The sequence below is a fragment of the Heterodontus francisci genome, chromosome 37 (assembly GCF_036365525.1).
Source record: "Heterodontus francisci isolate sHetFra1 chromosome 37, sHetFra1.hap1, whole genome shotgun sequence".
Classification (NCBI taxonomy): Eukaryota; Metazoa; Chordata; class Chondrichthyes; order Heterodontiformes; family Heterodontidae; genus Heterodontus; species Heterodontus francisci.
In genome coordinates this window covers 26,352,003-26,371,212 of record NC_090407.1, presented here as the reverse complement: position 1 = coordinate 26,371,212, position 19,210 = coordinate 26,352,003, and the positions used below count along the sequence as shown (strand labels likewise).

General features: G+C 43.0%; 1 protein-coding gene across 3 annotated transcripts in view; it reads right to left on the bottom strand.

Moving 5' to 3' along the window:
• Window positions 1-3,085: 3,085 nt before the first annotated feature.
• The window catches only part of LOC137352198 (protein-arginine deiminase type-2-like), a 55,299-nt gene continuing 39,174 nt past the window's right edge, over window positions 3,086-19,210 (bottom strand). For all 3 annotated transcript variants that reach the window (XM_068017396.1, XM_068017395.1, XM_068017394.1), the window contains exons 11-17: window positions 13,994-14,101; window positions 10,093-10,238; window positions 8,418-8,565; window positions 7,129-7,222; window positions 6,444-6,520; window positions 6,219-6,350; window positions 3,086-5,736 (exon numbers count right to left, since the gene is read on the bottom strand). In XM_068017396.1, the coding sequence (XP_067873497.1) occupies window positions 5,503-5,736; window positions 6,219-6,350; window positions 6,444-6,520; window positions 7,129-7,222; window positions 8,418-8,565; window positions 10,093-10,238; window positions 13,994-14,101 (939 nt within the window). In that variant the 3' untranslated portion in view covers window positions 3,086-5,502. The remainder of the gene's footprint in view (window positions 5,737-6,218; window positions 6,351-6,443; window positions 6,521-7,128; window positions 7,223-8,417; window positions 8,566-10,092; window positions 10,239-13,993; window positions 14,102-19,210) is intronic.

The window sequence follows — 19,210 nt, the reverse complement described above, 5'->3', positions numbered from 1 at the left end:
TCATTACCTCTCCTGCCATTCTCCATTCCATTTATACTGCTTAGGTCGCTGTTCTTTTGAACTTTACTCTCTTGTTTCCAGCTACTTTCCATCAAGAAAAAAATAAAAGTGTTGGAACTTTGGGAATTAATCCTTAGAATCGTGAATGTAATTTAATATCAAAAACATGTTTGGGTTAATTTTGAACTTCACTGCCTGGGAGCAGACTTCCCACCCATTGTCGAATTCACTTGATTTTCATCCCATTGAAACTTAAACCAAAAACACCTTTAGGACCAATAGAAATCTCAAGCCCTATGGGGGGGGACAGAAAGCAGGGTTCATTGCCAGGTATTTCTGGCACTGCAAATTCATTCCACTAACAAAGGAAGCAGTTGTGTCTGACACAGTCGAGGACCCCACCATTGGCTTACTCTGAAGCAAAGAACCTCTTTCAATGCTTGAGTTCTGTGTTGTTATTGCCAACTGACAGGAATTTTGAATCCATCCTAGATGTTGATAAGTAAGTTCTAACAACTAGATTCCTGACTGACGTAACACGTGAACTGTTAGGAGGATTTAGACTCGAATAGAATGAATAATGACAAAGGCATAGGATTACAACATTTTCCAATTAACTTTATTGAACTATGCTTCAAAATCACAAGGATATCAATGCACAAAGATAGCTGATAAACAGGTGAATAACACCATGCAGGACGATCAACAAAACTCACAAACTGATCTCTTTCAATTCAGTTTTGTCCTCATTTAATAAATACCCCTGTCTTACTTTAGACTATGGGATCAAAGGTTTACACATCCAGGTGTCTGCATGATATCCACAAAGCTGAATCTTCCACACGGTCCCCAGCCTTACCCTTCAATCTCTTTAACTCAACCACAGAAAACTGGCACTTCCCCAACTCTCCATTTTAACTCAACTGGGAGACTAAAGATATACACATTCCCTGAATGATACAAGCTTTCCTCTTACCCAGCCCAGCTGGCCCCTCTAGTCTCTGTTCACACTTGAAGCGCTGATCAGATGCCCGGGGAAAAGATATAACTACTGACACGTTGGCCAAAAGTCCAGCTGTACAGTGAAGAACAAAGGAAGGTTCGCCTTTCTTATACCCCTCTGTGTTCAGAACTTGTGGTTATCAGGGATTGGTTACTCATTGCATGGTCAGCTCTGTGAGTGGTCAAGGGTGATGTTACCTCTCATGGACAGCGTCCCTAGCAGATACTAGTGATAAAGAGATGGCCTCTGTTGCCAACTATGCTGTGAACGTGTCCCTTTCTCAACCACCCATGTGTCTTCCTTCACACTGTTTCAAGTTTCCTCACTCCCCGGACAGAAATGATGATCATGGAACTAGAAGAAGTTACAAGATTCCCTTACTGAGGTTCATCCTGCTCGTGGTGTTTTGATAATCATAGGTATTTGTAGCATTAGAATGTTTGCGAAAAGAACAGATCCCATACCTGATTTCTTATAATTACAGGCTTTTGGTCATTTTATTGCCTATAGCCTGTCTTGGGAACACAGCACACAGTGAATTGCCAGGTTTTCCTTATATTTTTCGCTCCCTTAACCCTTGTGTTCCCACAAACATCAAGCTAGCAAATTCGACAGTGGCCAATTCAACTTAATATATCTTGCCTAATGTACATTCTCATAACATAGTAGACATAACTGTAGTGATGGTATGCAGCCAAAAATTGATCAGTTACTTTGTCATTTCAGTCCATATTTACACTGACATGAAATTTGCTGCTGATGTGTGGGAAGATGCTATTGCAAGTGGGCGAAAGTGTGATTGAATGTGTTGAATTGGTCATGGGAACTATTGGGCATGGCTTCTTTGAATCACAGAATGATACACTACTGGAGGCCATTCAGCCCACCATGCTAGTGGTGGAGCTACCCAATTAATCCCACTCCCCTGCTCTTTTCCCATAGCCCTGCAATTTATTTCCTTCGAGTATTTATCCAACTCTCTTTTGAATGTTACTATTGAATCTGGTTCCACCATCCTTTCAGGCAATGCATTCCAGACCATAACTTCCTGCTGGAGTTGGTTAAGTTTTGTGTTTTGTCTCCACCAAGAGGCTATCTTTATACACTCAGAAAGATTCCCACTAATACAAAATTAATTCTGAGAACTTAGTACTCCTCTGGTGGAAAGCAAGGGGTGGAGCAGAAATCTCTTTAAAAAGTAAGCATTTTTGTTGAATAGCTGAGCCGTACAGGCTGGAAAAGTCCCAGCTTCTGTGCCCAGTCTCTGCTGCATTAGCTGATCTCAACTAGGGCAGTGGAAAAGGTGTTGCAATTAGCCACAGTTCTCTTAGACAGGAAAAAAGATTAGGCTGTCCAATCCTGATTATTATCTTGTGGCACTGCTGTAGATGCACACGTGGACATCTATGAAGATAAGATTGGTTTGGCTACGATGCCTTCTACTTTCTGGTAGCCAGACAATGCTCACTAAACTGGAGCATGAAGAATGGCCACTTTGCCGAGGTACCCAAGGAGTAGCTGCTTTCTGAGGAACCGTAGCCCCAGCATAATTTGGTGCTTTTGGGAGTGGAGAGGAAAAAATTGAGGGAATAAAAAGATAACAGTTAAGGTTACATTTCAATCGGGTAACCAAACTGACTGTTTAAAAAAAAACACAAGAACTCTGTAAACTTTATCTGAGAGAGCAAATATTGCATTGTGAAATTCTGCAAAGCTCACATGATGTACTGGAATCACTGTGTTGCCTCATTGAGAGGTAAATATGTATGGGAGCCAGAAAATGAACATTGTGTAAAAAGTGCTCATCAGGATACAATGTTATTTCCAATTCCTCATTTATTTAATTAAAATATAAAATGTGGTGTATTTTTATCTTTTAGATCTTCCAACATAAGATCTCACTCCCCACCTTATTGTAACTAGGAAGCAGTACTCTCTACATGCAGTGCAAAGTGGAAATGTTTCCTGTCCCCGTGTTCAGACTTCTCACTGCAACTTGGACAGATATGTTGTTCCAGTTTATATTGACCTATAACAGAATGTGCTGAGTGAATTTGAGTGTCTCAATAACACAGGAGGCAGCCACAATTTTTTTCAAATCTTTATTGCTTGCAATTGACATTAACCCTTTGAAGCTTTCAGTAATACATTTACACCAAATTACTCTTTTTAATCACCTAAACCCCAAGATATATTAAGCTTGCCAAAGCTTCTGTGTGCCTTTTGCAGTTACCTTCTTTAAAGGTTTTGTGGTTATCAATGCTACGGTGCAGCAAAATGTAATAATCAATCACTGTTCTCCATGGATAAAGCCACTGCAGCAACATTGGAGAGCAGTTTAATTGCAGAAATCCAGTACAGATTAAGAACAAAGGTCTCTTTTTCTTCACACCCTACCTCTGGTGAGAACTCCATTCCATTCTCCCAGTTTCTCCATCTCTGACGCATCTGCTCTGATGATGCAACCTTCCAGAACAGAGCTTCTGATAAGTCTTCCTTTTTCCTCAATCAAGGATTCCCCCCCACTGTGGTTGACAGGGCCCTCAACCGTGTCCGGCCCATTTCCTGCACCTCACCAGCTTCCTCTCCCTCCCAAAACCGCAACAGGGTTCCCCTTGTCCTCACTTTCCACCCCACCAGCCTCCACATCCAAAGGATCATCCTCTGCCATTTTTTCATGTTTGTGCTTGGGGCCAGGGCTGTTCATTTTTCTGTCAATTAACACCCTCTCTGCACTAATGCTGTGTCTTTCAGCACACCATTAACATACCGTTTGCCTTTGCTCCATGACCTTCTGGTCAGTTATTCTCTGCGACCTTGTCCTATCAACACCTTCTCTTTGGTTATCTCTTGCCCAACCCCTGCTTTATTTGCTTAAAACCTATTACAATTCTAATATTTGAAGGGTCATTGACCTGAAATGTTAACTCTGCTTCTCTTGCCACAGATGCTGCCAGACCTACTGAATATTTCCAGCAATTCTTGTTTTTATTTCTATCTGGTGGAAATGGCTCTCAGATGGTATCCAAGCCATTTATGCCATCATTTACAATCTGGGCTACCTTGAAATAGAAATGCTCCAGTTTACATTGAGCAGGAAGGAGAGACTTCCTTGTTCTTTCATTTGCAGGGATCAACCAGAGCTATAGAGTCTTGTCCGGATCAGAGCCAATGCATAGGCCTCAAGCTCTTTGCCTGGCCTGGAATTAGAGTTTCAAGAGAAGATATAAAGAGTTCCAACACAGGACTGAGCTGATTCTCGGAATTTGCTTCAATAAAATTAGAAACTTCTATGGAGAACTCATGTTTAAACTCAAGTCTTGCCATGCCATTGTGTATTTTGTTATCAATGCACCAGATTTCCTGACCTATTTGAATTATACATGATCCTCTGAAGGCAAAATACATTTATCCTATTAAGGAACTGTGCCACAAAGACCAAAACTGAATCCCTGGTTTGTGCTGATCTTAGCTAAGGCAGCAGTAAAGCATTATGATTGGTTTCAGTGTCCCTGGGTTTCAACAACTTGCATTTATGTTGCACCTTTAAAATATAGCAAAACATCCCAAGGTATTTCACACCAGCACTATCGAACAAAATTGGACACCAAACCACATAAGGAGATATTAGGACAGGTGACCAAGCACTTGGCTAATGGTGTAGGTTTTAAAGAACATCTTAAAGGGAAAGAAGTAAAGAGGGAATTTCAGAGCTGAGAGCGAAGGCAGCTGAAGGCACAGCCACCACTACTGCAGCAATTAAAACTGGAGATGGGCAAGAGGCTAGAATTGAAGGAGTACAAAGGTTTGGAAGGTTATAGGGCTGGAGGATATTGCAAAGTTAAGGACGGCGAGGCCATGGAGGGATTTGAAAACAAGGATGGGAATTTTTAAATCCAGGTGTTACCGGACCACAAGTCCTCAATTCAATGAGTCCTGGTGAAAATTGTGTGTCAAGTGAAGAGAGGAACAAGATCAGCTGTGATGTCAAAAAAAATTTTCAAAATCATTGCACTTTTCCAGGTAAAATTTTCAATTAACAACTCGACCTTTCAAGATGGTGAAAGCAAGATCATCAATATCCAATGAACACAAAGTAACAAGCATGCAACGTGTGCCATTATGATTTTTTTAGTATAACTCTGTGAAGCATTTTGGGATGTTTTCCTATGTTAAAGCTGCTATATTAATTCAAGTTGCTGATGTTTACTTGGCTGGAATAAGAACTTGCAAAATGACATCTGAGTTGAGACCCACAGCAATATAAACAGCAGGCGTTATCTGGCTTAAAAATTTAACCAATTCTTAACAGAAACTGGCTGAACACAGATGTTGACATCAACTACAGGACTCGAAATGCTTGAACGGTACAAGTTGCATGCCAGTGTCTGGGTATTGTTAGGTGCTAGTATTAGCAGGTTCTATGTGATCAAGGCTGCGCAAAAGCAAAATAAAAAATAGAGCTATGTTTCCTTATTTGTGGCAGTTGTACCTGGCAATTACATCTCCACATTCCACCACGGAAAAGCAAATGGCTTCCGACGAACATTGGAGCCGCAGTGAACTTCACCAGACAACAAATGATAGGAAGAAAAGTCATCGATGAAGTTACAATCCAGACCGAGTGGTTCTAACACTGAGCACACTGCAGATTCCAGTGGACATTTTCCATTTATCAGAGGCCCGAAAGGCTTTGGAATGCCCAGGTATTTTCCGAGGACTATCATGTTCACCTAATGGGACACAGACAGAATGAGTCCTTTTCTCATTAGCACTTTCAAAACTGTCGGAATGATAATGAGAGAAGGAAGTATGAGGCAATTAACAGAGGCACAGACAAAGAAGGTAACCAGGAAGAGAAAGACAGAGAGAGGATAAATGAGTGAAAGACAAAAGTAGAGGACAAAAGTTAGAGGATGATGAAGAAAAGGGTAAAATGATGATCAAGTGGAAAATGAAAAGAAAGAAAACTGAAGGAGGAGGAGGGGAAGGCAAATAAAATAAATATCTATTTTGACAATTAGTTGACACACAAAACAGGTCCTATATTATGTTTATAATTTATATAACCAAGGTTCAATTCCTGCGGACTGCTGAGCAGAGACCAGGCATCTCACTGGGGGGATGGGTTCTAACAGCTGCTCTTATGTATCTCTGAACAGCCTGCAAGCAGCAACTGGGATCAATTCACCCACCCTCACCAGTTTTCACTTACCATATCTGGAAAGAATGCTTCTGCTGCATGGTAACGCTCATTCAGCTCAAACAACACAGGAATATCAATAATATCTTCTTCATCCAATCCCAATTCCTTCTTTAGGACACCTCGGTTCCAATCAATGCATCGCTGAGAGGAAGGCAGAGAGAATTTGAAATTATTATGCAATAATTTTCACACAGGAACACATTTACACTATATTATTATATCATATTGACTCACCTGTACATAAGCATTGTCTTTAAGTAGTTTTTGATTGGTTAGGATTTCATCAATTTTGACTGGTTTTTTACTTACATCTGGTTGGGAAACACAAAAACAATATTACTGTTTCTTAGTCAGCTGGCTCATTGAGTATCTCCTCATCAACTTCACATTTGGATTTGTGAGACTGATTGTTCCACCCATTTATGATTTGCTGTCTGCCTCTCAGTCCTGACCATGTACCTTGGTGGTGTCTGCCCATGATTCTTCTATTTCTGTTTATCCGCCCTCTCAACGAGGGAAGACCTTAGCAAATATTGGTTCATGAAAGGTGCCTGGAAAGTGGTCCATCTATGGGTAAGCACCTGGCCTCCACTCTGCATGACCCCTATCTGATAAAGAATATGAACCTATTCAATCAAAGCCACAAATCCATGTGTAACTCTTGCTTTTGGGAAAGCAACATCACATAATTATGTATAGAAATGGCTACTATGATTTGAAATTTTAATTCATAATGATGTGATGTGTTAAATATGAATATATTCAAAGGAAATCTACACACATTTTACCAAGTTCTGCACCAGCAGAGAGCACACACTTTTGCATGGTGGGCAGTCTGACACTTTGGGCTCAGTGCATGGGACTGGAATTGGGTTACACATGTTTACAGTTGAAATGTTACAACTGGTCAGAAACTCACTTTCAAACATCTGGGCTTCACCAAAACCTTTTTGCTGAAGCTTCATGAACAACTTGAAGCAGGCGTCCGGACTGACCAGGAGAAGCCGGAAACCCTGCAGAAATACAAGGCAAATGTTGATACGCAAACACAGAATTGCTCCGGCAGAGCCTCCTGACTGACTTACCCGCTGTGTTGTTTTCTCTTTTTTCCCTCTGCATTCACAGGAAGTAGTTTGTGCAGGGTGGAAGGATGGGGGGAGGGGGTGTGGTGGCAGGTTGCTGGTGCCAACTTCCGCCTGACCAGGGTTTGGCCACCACTGTTCCCCCTTATCCTCATTGCTCTGACTGCAGCCTTTGACACAGTTGAATACAGCATCCTTCTCCAAAGTCTGTCCTTGTCCAACTTGGTGGGACTGTACTTGCTTGGTTCCAATCTTACCTTTGCAACAGTAGCCAGGCCATGTCTACCAATGGCTTCTCTTCCAACTATCAACTCAGGAATTTCATAATAGATCTGAGCATGGTGTGGATGAACCAATGGTCCAATATGGTTCTCATGAAGTCAGACCATGAAAATATGCAAGCCTCCGGCAATCTGTATCCACTTTTCTGACTCTTGCCTCTCATACCCCCTCCCTTCATCCCACCATTGGTGGCCATGCCTTGAGACAACCTCCTCTCAAACACCAGTTCAAATAAATTACCTCAGGGGACGTATAGAGTGAGATAGAGGGGTATGCAGTGGGTGAAAGATAGAATGTGAATGAGATGTTAAAGAAGCCTGGTTTGTGAGAGTGCCAAAAGGCTATCTCTTGTCACTTTGATAGACCTGGCAATCATGCAGGAAGAACAAAGAGACAGAACTTAGTTATGGCTCAGTTGCTCTTTGCCTTAATCACCTGTAACATGGGAAAGCTGAGAAAAGGAATCCAATGGAAGCCCTTTTAGTCCCTTTTCCAGTTGCCCTGGTCCTGGTTGCTGTATTCAGTGTCTGTTTCATAGTTTACAGCCTCTATTGTCAGTGTCACTGGGGTTGCATTTCCAAAAAGTTTCTGCCAATTGTCCACCATAACCTTTAAGATTTGCAAAGATCTTGGGGAGACCACGTAAATGCTATTTACACTGTTTCTGCAGTTCTTGTGCTAAAGCTGCATCGGATGAACCCCTCCTGACAAACCCCTTTCCACCTCCACCCATAGAAGTTTGCCTCCATTATCTCTAATAACGCAGACTTCAGAATATACCAAAAACAACAAATAAATACACAGGAGTCTGATACTGTTCACTTGGTAGAATTAAATTGGTTACCTTTCTGTCAGGGGCTGGAACAAAGGTCAGGAACTCATCCACATGACCTACGCTCAACCAGTCAGAGAAAAGCTCAATAGGAGTCTGCACTTTCTGAGCATACAGGAAATCCCGAACAACCTTTGCCATGTTTCTCCCATCAGAAGTACTAGAGCAATAATTTAAAAAAAAAATACAGATTTTACTTTTACATATCGTCAATGTTTAAAGAACAGAAATTTCATACTTCTGAGTCCTTGGCCACTGCTGTTAACTAATGACAAAACCTGCATCTAGAAATGAGAATCAATTCAGGCCAGAGAACCAAACCTGTTGGAACTTTGGATGAATTAAATTTCAGTCATAATTATTGCTAATTTATGTTCATTACCAATTTCCCCGACAGTTTCACAAGGGTATCTATGCCAGTCTGCAATCAGAAGCTTTGACCTGCTGATCAAGACAGCAAATACCAGGCCAGATCTCGGGATCAATAATGCGAGGTGTGTAACAGCCCCGACAACCAATTTTATCTGCAGCACCTGTGGAAGAGTCTGTCACTCTAGAATTGGCCTTTATAGCCACTCCAGGCACTGCTTCACAAACCACTGACCACCTACAGGCACTTACGCATTGTCTCTCGAGACAAGGAGGCCAAAGATAACAGGAAGATAACACACAATCAAAGCATAACTCACAGATGCTATATGCGCCAGCACACAAATGGACTGACCTCACTATGTAAAGCAAGGTCAGCTTATTTGCATAATTTACTGGTGTTGTGGGGTTATGTCATGACATGCTGCGAGTACCAGGACCATATTTTTTTGGCAACAGCAAGCAACAAATGGCTGTTAGCTGCCTGTTGTGTGCTGGACACTTTTTCTGCATTGGTAGAGGGCGAGATGTGGCGGGGGGGGTGGAATGCGGAGAGGCAAGGGACAAAGAGGAAAGAGGTGCCTTTCCTCTTCAGATCTGGGCACTTAATTTCTTCCAATGGGAGCCCTGGGAAACTGTACCTGGGGTGGGGTGGGGTGGGGGGTTTCATAAATGCCTTGTAAGTTTCAGTTCTCTGTCTGCCATTTAATGCAAATAACAGGCAAGGGGTAAATGAGCGGAGGGATACCATCCTCCATGAAGTTACATGGACTCCACTGGTAGGGTACAGGCCAAATAAGTGTCACAAACCTCCAATTTTTGGAAACGGATTTAGTTGGCGGCCAACCCCCTGTGTATTGCCAGCATTTTCTGTTTTTATTCAGGGTGCTCAGTCAGTGAATTAATACCTTTCTGGTGTTGACCCAACAGATGCCCTTTAACATCGGGCAGGGCACTTTGGCACTACATTGCACAGGGAAGCTGGTACCAGAGAGAAAACTGTACAGATTAAGAATTGTGATTCCATGTTTGATTTAAAGGCTGATCAAGCTTCATGTTCGTCCAATTAAAAGTAACTTCAAAAAATAGAAATGCTTGATATAAGACTGAACTTAGAAAACTAAAGGATGTAGATGGGTCATACTCGGCACATCAAAGAGCCTGCTGGCTGTCACCATCTACACTTACAGATGAAGCATAGTTACTCGGTCAAGCTACTGGAGAGTGGCTGTCACCTGAGAAACATATCCCAGAAGAGGAGGAAAAAGAACTCTACACCTTGGTCTCACACCCTCCAAAGTTAATAAAATAACATTACGTGGGAAAAGCGCTTCCGATAATAATCCTTCCCATTGGATATTCTTTTCCATTCACTGTTACTGGAGGGCTGACCTCCAGATTCCCAAAGCTGTCCAGGCTGCTAATTACATCAGATGTTCTGGTTACATGTCCAAAATCTGGGCCCTGGACAAATATATAATAATAGAAAAGATGGTATTCAAATTGCTAATGTTTAGAAAATTAGCTCACTAAAGATAGAGTTTTATATCCAGCTGACTTTGATATTTACAGGTTGCTAATTAGTAAGAATGTTGCCTTCTGAACTACATGACCATTAGCCTCAGACCTGTCTTGTCATTCAACCTACCTGGACTAATTATACAACAGTGGCAAAGATAAGAATCATGTCATCAAATTTCACTAAGCATGAATTTTTATGTTTGCCAAGGAGAAAGGGAGGGATTTCCCCCCATCTTTTTACCTCTATTAACAGCATTAAGCTCTCTCAGATCAGGTATGGCATGGGCTTGATACAGAACAAAGCACTGTGTATTATTGCTATTTGGCACTCCTAAATCAAGGTCAACATAGGCTAGATGTAGAGTGCAGCTCTCTCTACTCTCCCATCAGGCACTCCCGATGATTATCCAGTGAAGCCCTTTGGAAAGTGAACCAGCATGTGAAGGTCCACTAATACGGTAGGATTACCCTGGAGCCTCCAGGAATGAGATATTTATCTCCTTAACACTGCCTCAAGCAACCCAGCAGAGAAGTCTTAGGGGTAGTAAATAAAATGAATGTTTTTCATTTTCTTGGTATGCTTTCATTTATTAGTTATAAAAATATGGGAGATGGAAAATTGTCTGTTTGACAGCCTATTTTTAATTAGGTAATAAAGTTCACCAGCCAGTCGTCATGTTGCATGGATGGGCATGTTGGGCAGGGCAGTTGGGGGTAGTTAGTCATGTGATGAAACCCCCAGCGTAAGATACCGTATTCTTGTCATATATATTTTATATATATGGAATAGGATTTGGTTTAATCTCATTTGATTAAAGGTTTTGGTTTCTTTTTATTTATAGATAGCTCGTATTTTTTTTACTGTAGCTAAAAACAATGAAATGGTTAAAAGTTGTTCATTCCTAGGATGCTTTAGGGTTCAGTATGTCAGGGTACAATTTAGCTGACTATGCTGCTTAGTTTTTGCTGAAAGTGTATAGGGAATAGGGATAACCCCGGGAATTATAGACCAGTCAGTCTTACGTCGGTAGTGGGAAAATTATTGGAGAGGATTCTGAGAGACAGGATTTATGATTATTTGGAAAAGCATAGTTTTATTAGAGACAGTCAGCATGGCTTTGTGAGGGGCAGGTCATGCCTCATAAGCCTTATTGAATTCTTTGAAGATGTGACAAAACACATTGATGAAGGAAGAGCAATGGATGTGGTGTATATGGATTTTAGCAAGGCGTTTGATAAGGTTCCCCATTGTAGGTTCATTCAGAAAGTAAGGAGGCATGGGATACAGGGAAAGTTGGCTGTCTGGATACAGAATTGGCTGGCCCATAGAAGACAGAGGGTGGTAGTAGATGGAAAGTATTCAGCCTGGAGCTCGGTGATTAGTGGTGTTCCACAGGGATCGGTTCTGGGACCTCTGCTCTTTGTGATTTTTATAAATGACTTGGATGAGGAAGTGGAAGGCTGGGTTAGTAAGTTTGCCGATGACACGAAGGTTGCTGGAGTTGTGGATAGTGTGGAGGGCTGTTGTAGGTTGCAACGGGACATTGACAGGATGCACAGCTGGGCTGAGAAGTGGCAGATGGAGTTCAACCTGGAAAAGTGTGAAGTGATTCATTTTGGAAGGTCGAATTTGAATGCAGAATACATGCTTAAAGACAGAATTCTTGGTAGTGTGGAGGAACAGAGGGATCTTGGGGTCCATGTCCATAGATCGCTCAAAGTTGCCACCCAAGTTGATAGGGTTGTTAAGAAGGCATATGGTATGTTGGCTTTCATTAACAGGGGGATTGAGTTTAAGAGCCACGAGGTTATGCTGCAGCTCCATAAAGCCCTGGTTAGACCACACTTGGAATATTGCGTTCAGTTCTGGTCGCCTCATTATAGGAAGGATGTGGAAGCTTTAGAGAGGGTGCAGAGGAGATTTACCAGGATGCTGCCTGGACTGGAGGGCATGGCTTATGAAGAAAGGTTGAGGGGGCTAGGGCTTTTCTCATTGGAACAAAGAAGGATGAGAGGTGACTTGATAGTGGGGTACAAGATGATGAGAGGCATAGATAGAGTGGATAGCCAGAGACTTTTTCCCAGGGCGGAAAGGGCTATCACCAGGGGGCATAATTTTAAGGTGATTGGAGGAAGGTTTCGGGGAGATGTCAGAGGTAGGTTCTTTACACAGAGAGTGGTGGGTGCGTGGAATGCACTGCCAGCGGTGGTAGTAGAAGCAGATACATTAGGGACATTTAAGCGACTCTTGGATAGGTACATGGATGATAGTAGAATGAAGGGTATCTAGGTAGTTTGATCTTAGAGTAGGTTAAAGGTTCGGCACAACATCGTGGGCTGAAGGGCCTGTACTGTGCTGTACTGTTCTATGTGTGATTCATGACAGTAGATGTTTTTTGGGGACACATTGTGAAATGAGATAACCAAGGCAGTTTTGAGATAGGAAGTGGGACAGAGCACAGGATGATTAGTTACATCCTATTTAGTAACCAAGTTGGCATCTAGTGTTTCAAAGGAAATATCTAACTTCTGGGAGTCTTGTTCACGATAATATTTATCATGCCATGATGAATCAGCAATAAGAGTGTTCATGAGAGATGGTCTATAAAGATTTGTGGAGTCAGGATCAAAAGAATTGACAAAAGTTACCTATATAACTGGGGAAATGCGGTAATATTGTTCATTTCTCGATATGTCAATTACTCAAAGACATTGGGTGGAATCTTCTCTTATAAGATTCTTGGGCATCAGGGACCATATATCGGTCCTGCACCCAATGGTGTCCAAATCCTGCCCACCTGTGCAATCTTCCCAGAGGCAGCCAATTAACAGGCTGCCTCGGGAGCCCAGTCCAATTAGGGATGGTGGGCAGGCTTTGCAAGTTGGAGGGCCAATTGGAGTGCCCAAGCTGTGGGTGGCTGGTAGCCCCACTGGGAAAGGTGGGTGCTGCCAATGTCAGTGACGGAATGCCAGGGTGCCTCAAGATGGAAGTCCCTTCTGAAGATTTCTTAAATTGTGAAAAGTAAGTGTAGCCACAGCTGCCAGGCTATCAATGTGGAGGGGGAACTCGTCACTGGATGGTCTGCGGCCATAGTTCTGGCATTCTGGCACCCCTGGCTCCAGTGGGTGGAGGGGGTAATTAAAGGAGGCTTTGCTGGTCCCCCGGCCTGCCACTGGGAGACTGCCTCCAAGGATCTGCTGGGCTTCAGGTTCAGTGGGAGGCATGTCCGCTGCTGGGAGATCCCTGTGGTGTCACAAAGTGGGTACTTAATTGGTAATTAGCTGCCTGCCACTGCTAGGCTCGAACTCGTCAGGGAGCTGCCCCAACATAAGATTTTGTAATTTTGTTCCAGGTCTGTAAACCATCTCTGTGGGACCGGGGATATTCTGCTCAATCTGTACTTGGGTCGAACAACAACATAATAAACAGATTTGTTGTTGCAAACCATATTTGGTGTCTTATCTGAACTGCCTTACAGCAGGAATAGGTCCAGAGTTGACAACTCTATCAACTGAGGATATGATTGGGTAAGCTTGCTGTAAAAAGCCACTAACATTCACTGTCTAAAGTCACAAATGAAGAATGACGACTAGGTGAGGTACAAGGGGAACGTATGACCCCAACAAGAATGAGGAGCAGAATGAAGGGATAAAAAAATTATTCGAAAGTTTCACAGCACGTAAATATTGTGCCTCACCAGGAGTCTTTTGTAGGGAAACTCACTCAGTCCACGATTTCGAGGAGAATCCAAGACAACAGGGAAGGATTTGTGAGGAGCCGCCGTGTAACCAAATTCAATTTCATCCTAAAAGAAAGAGAAAGATAAGCTTGGCGATCCATCTTGTTCCTCTCCTTGTTTGACCGCAACAGGGTTTATTTCTTTTAAACAGTGAATGTGCTTACAATTCAATGAGTGTTTAACTCTATTAGGTACTAGGATCATAAAAGAACCAATTGGACAGGTTTTCTTGAGTTTAAACAAGAAAACGGTTAGATTATAGTACTAAAAAAAAATCAAAACCCGATCAAGTAAAAATAATAAAATATGCTCCAACTTTCTCTTTCACATACACACACACACACACATGAGAATCATACACACACAAATAGGTTACAGAGTGAAGGATAGTTTGATTGGATTAGACTCTGGAACAAATAAAATATATAGTCTGTTGAGTCTGGTAATTCAGGTGTCTTCCGGCTGAATTCATGGTCCTGAAGTTTCTGGTTGGTAGAGGTGGCCACCTGGTTCAGGGTTTTCTTGGAGATAGTGATGTAGATGGTCTTCTCCCCAGAGTCTGCAGCAATGATAGACTTGGATGTTTGCAAACCGCAGACAAGGTTCAAAACTTAGTGTTGCCTGGAGAGAGAGAGACACCCCCACTGTAGTCCTGAACTGGTTAGCTCATATGCTTGTCTGATGTGTCCATAAAAAACTCCAAGTTTTCACACAGACTGGGGAGACTGTCACATGATTCTCCCAGTGTATTTTCTTTTGCACTTTAATGAGATCCATCTCGATACCTTGGAATGTGAGGTATTTCAATACAAATTGTGGTGGCCATCTTAGCTGCTGTCTTTTTAAAAGTTGCATTTAGGATTCCAGCTTTCCTTTTAAAAGTTTAATTTAGGTTTCCAACCAATGAATTAAAAATCATCATCATTCAGCATGACATGTTTTCATGACAAAATCTACAGGCAAGCAGAAAGATTCTACAGACCTAGTGAGGGGTAAGTATAAAACACAAGTGGATGGCTAAAGAGAAACGGCTAATGAGGGCAGTGCCATTGTGCTGAGATTTGGGTGGGGTATGCTTCAGTGCACCAAAGGAAAGATGGTGTCACAACTACCTGTGACCAGCATTGCTCCATTTCTGCTGGCTGCAAAAAGAGGTAATCTTCCTCCTTATACATTTGGCATTCCTGGACTCTGCAGGCTGAGAAAGGTTTTAATGAATAAATTTCCATGAGTCCAAGTCCATTGGGCCATTATAAATTGCCCCTAGTATAGGTAGGTGGTAAGGGAATTGAGGGAAGGTGGGGATGTGAGAGGGTGATGGGATTAATGTAGGACTAGTATAAATGATGGTTGTCAGAGATTCGGTGGGCCGAAGGGCCTGTTTCAGTGCTGTATCTATAAAAAAAAAATTAAGAATAATTGCTGCTGATATTAGCACACAAACATTTAAAATTATTGTTATGACCTCTTTCCACTATTTTAACAGAGGGATTAATATGTTTATTTTAAAGCTTCTTCCCCAACAATCTGCCTCAGCCCTAAACTCAGAAGTGCATCCTGTTATCTAGCCAAATCATGATCGGCTGAGTGAGATTGCTCATTTCATGTCAACAAATATATTAGTGCAGTGTGATGTTTTGTGTGCATATCTATTAGGACCTGGATTCAGATGTCCAAATTAACTTCATACTTACTTGACGAAAAGCCAATCTTTAACTTATCTGCACCGCCGAAGCACCCTTTTTGATTTATAATTCTTACAAATTTTAGTGAATATAAAGTAATACCATCAATGTTCTTCCAAACAAGAGTTAAATACAGGAGGACCGTGTTTACTTCGAATAGTCAATTAACTATTTGTTTCTACTAGTTTTATTGATTAGGTGAACATACCAACTGTGAATCCCAGCATCTGTGGTTTCAGGGTATTAATGTGAATGTACTGTGAAAATTCAGTTTAGGATCAGAAATTATTGATATCAAATTTTTAATTTTTGAACATCAATCTCAAGTGTGGTTTTATGAATTAATACTGTGTAACTGAGAAATTAGTTGATTTATGAAAGTGGCTATGGACTGCACTAAACCTACAAAGTGTTAGTCCAATTTACATTTGTTACATAGTTACATAGTATTTAATACACAAAAACAGGCCATTCAGCCTAATAGGTCCATGCCAGTGTTTATGCTCCACACAAGCCTCCTCCCACCCAATTTCAACTAACCCCATCAGCATAACCTTCTATTCCTTTCTACCTCAAGTAGTTATCTGGCAGCCCCGTAAATACATCTATGCTATTTGCCTCAATGACTCCATGTGATATATGGTGTGCACTATCACCTGTCTCTGAGTAAAGAAATTTCTCCTGAATTCCCTATTGGATTTATTGTTGACTATCTTCTCTTTATGTCCCCTGGTTTAGGATTCTCCTACATGTGGAAACAACTTCTTTACGCCTATCCTATCAAACCAGATCAGAATTTTAAAGACCTGTATTAGGTCACCTCTTAGTCTTCTCTATTTTTCAATGGGCAGTGATCCAGAGCTGGAAGGCTGGCTCACCTTTTCTCCCCTTCCTTAGCCTATTGGCACTGAGGCCAACTGCAACATCCCAACTGCTGCTTTGGCTGAGATCAGTACAATCCAGAGATCAAAGCGGGGGACATTTGATGAAGTCTGGGGCTCAGTGCTACCTCGGGTGACCCATTTACCCACTGAGCCACCCAGGAGAACCAGTTGGCTTTATTCTCATAGATCCTACAATGGAGAGCAGGTCTTTGGAATCATACTGCCGCAGAAGGAGACCATTTGACCCATTCTGCCTGTGCCAGCTCTTTGCAATTGCTATCCAATTACTCCCATTAATCCTGATCTTTTTCGATAGCCCCACAATTTCTTCCTTTTTAAGTAATTTTTTTAAATTTCCAAAATATACTTTATTCATAAAAATCTGTAAAAAATACATGACAAAACAGTTCTAAACAGCACCAAGTCAAAAATTACAAACAGTGCAAAGTAGGTCAGTTTCCTTCAATGCAGGAGTGAGTTGCCTCACAACCCTTCCATTTCATTTTTCATGCCATATACATTTTACAGCAAACAAATATTTTCCGGATACAGTTTGAGGGGTTTTCCATGGATCCAGCCCCTCAGTTCAGCTTGGTGGGGGGACCTTACACAGTGGTCTTTCCCCATTGAGCCTTTGCTGTGGTTGCCCCAAGCTTTACTGCGTCCCTCAGCAAGTAGTCCTGGACCTTGGAATGCGCCAGTCTGCAACATTCGTTCGTGGACAACTCTTTGTGCTGGAAGACCAGCAGGTTTTGGGCAGACCAAAGGGTGTCTTTCACCTAATTGATAGTCCTCCAGCAGAATTTGATGTTTATCTCGGTGTGCATCCCTGGGAACAGCCCATAGACCACAGACTCCTGTGTTACAGAGCTGCTTGGGATGAACCTCGACAAAAACCACTGCATCTCTTTCCATACCTGTTTTGCAAAGACACATTCCAGAAGGAGGTGGGCAACTGTCTCTTCCCCACCACAACCACTTCGAGGGCATTGTGCGGAGGGGGTGAGACTTCCGGCGTGCAGGAAGGATCTGACGGGGAGGGCTCTTCTCACCACCAGCCAAGCTACATCTTGGTGCTTGTTCAAAAGTTCTGGTGATTAGGCATTCCGCCAAATGACTTTGGCGGTCTGCTTGGGGAACCATCCGACAGGATCCACCATCTCTTTTTCCCGTAGGGCCTTGAGGACATTCCGTGCAGACGACTGCCTGATGGATTGGTGGTCAAAGGTGTTTTTCCGCAGAAACTGCTCCACGAAGGATAGGTGGTATGGCGCAGTCCAACAGGATGGAGCGTTCCACGGCAATGTGACCAGGCCCATCCTTCGCAACACCGGGGACAGATAGAACCTCAGCATGTAGTGACACTTGGTGTTTGCGTACTGGAGCTCTACACACAGCTTGATACAGCCGCACACATCAGGATGAGGGCGATGTTGGGTACATTTTTCCTGCCCTTATCCAGAGGTTTGAACATCGTGTCCCTCCGGACCCGGTCCATTTTGGATCCCCAGATGAAGCGGAAAATGGCTCGGGTGACCGCCACAGTGCAGGAGTGGGGTATGGGCCAGACCTGCGCCACATACAGCAACAACGTGAGCACCTCGCACCTGATGACCAGGTTCTTACCCACTGCTCCCACATGCTCAGCTTGTGTTGTACCTTGGCTACTCGCTCCTCCCAGGTTTTGGTGCACATCCCGGCCCTTCCGAACCATATCCCCAGCACCTTCAGGTAGTCTGACCTGACGGTGAAGGGGACAAAGGATCGGTCAGCCCAGTTCCCAAAGAACATGGCCTTGTTCTTGCCGTGGTTAACTTTGGCTCCTGAGGCCAGTTCGAACTGGTCACAGATGCTTGTCAGTCTGCGCACAGACAGCGGGTCCGAGCAGAAAACAGCGACGTCATCCATGTACAGGGAGGTTTTAACTTGAATGCCTCCACTGCCTGGGATTGTCACCCCTCTTATGCTCGCCTCCTTCCTAATAGACTCAGCAAAGGGTTCAATACAGCAAACCAACAAGACAGGGGAGAGAGGACAGCCCTGTCTGACTCCAGATTGGATCGGGAAACTTTCTGATTCCCACCCATTGATTGAGACTGTGCTACTGATGTTTGTGTAGAGCAGTTTGATCCAATTGCAGATTCCCTCCCCAAACCCCATTTTGGAAAGCACGTCCATCATGTAGGTGTGCGATATCCTGTCAAAAGCCTTCTCCTGGTCCAGGCTGATGAGGCAGGTGTCCACCCTCCTGTCCCGTACATAGGCAATCGTATCCCTGAGTGGCGTGAGACTATCAGAGATCTTCCTGCCAAGTACGGTACAGGTCTGATCAGGGTGGATCACCAACTCCAGAGCAGACTTGACTCGACTGGCTATGACTTTGGACAGAATCTTGTAGTCAACATTAAGCAGTGAGATGGGCCGCCAATTTCTGATTTCTGCCCTTTCCCCCTTCCGCTTGTAGATGAGGGTGATGATGCCTTTCCTCATGGATTCTGACATGCTGCCGGTCAGGAGCATACTCTCGTATACTTCCAGCAGGTCTGGGCCGACCCAGTCCCACAGGGCCGAATACAACTTAACCCGTAAGCCATCGCTTCTAGGAG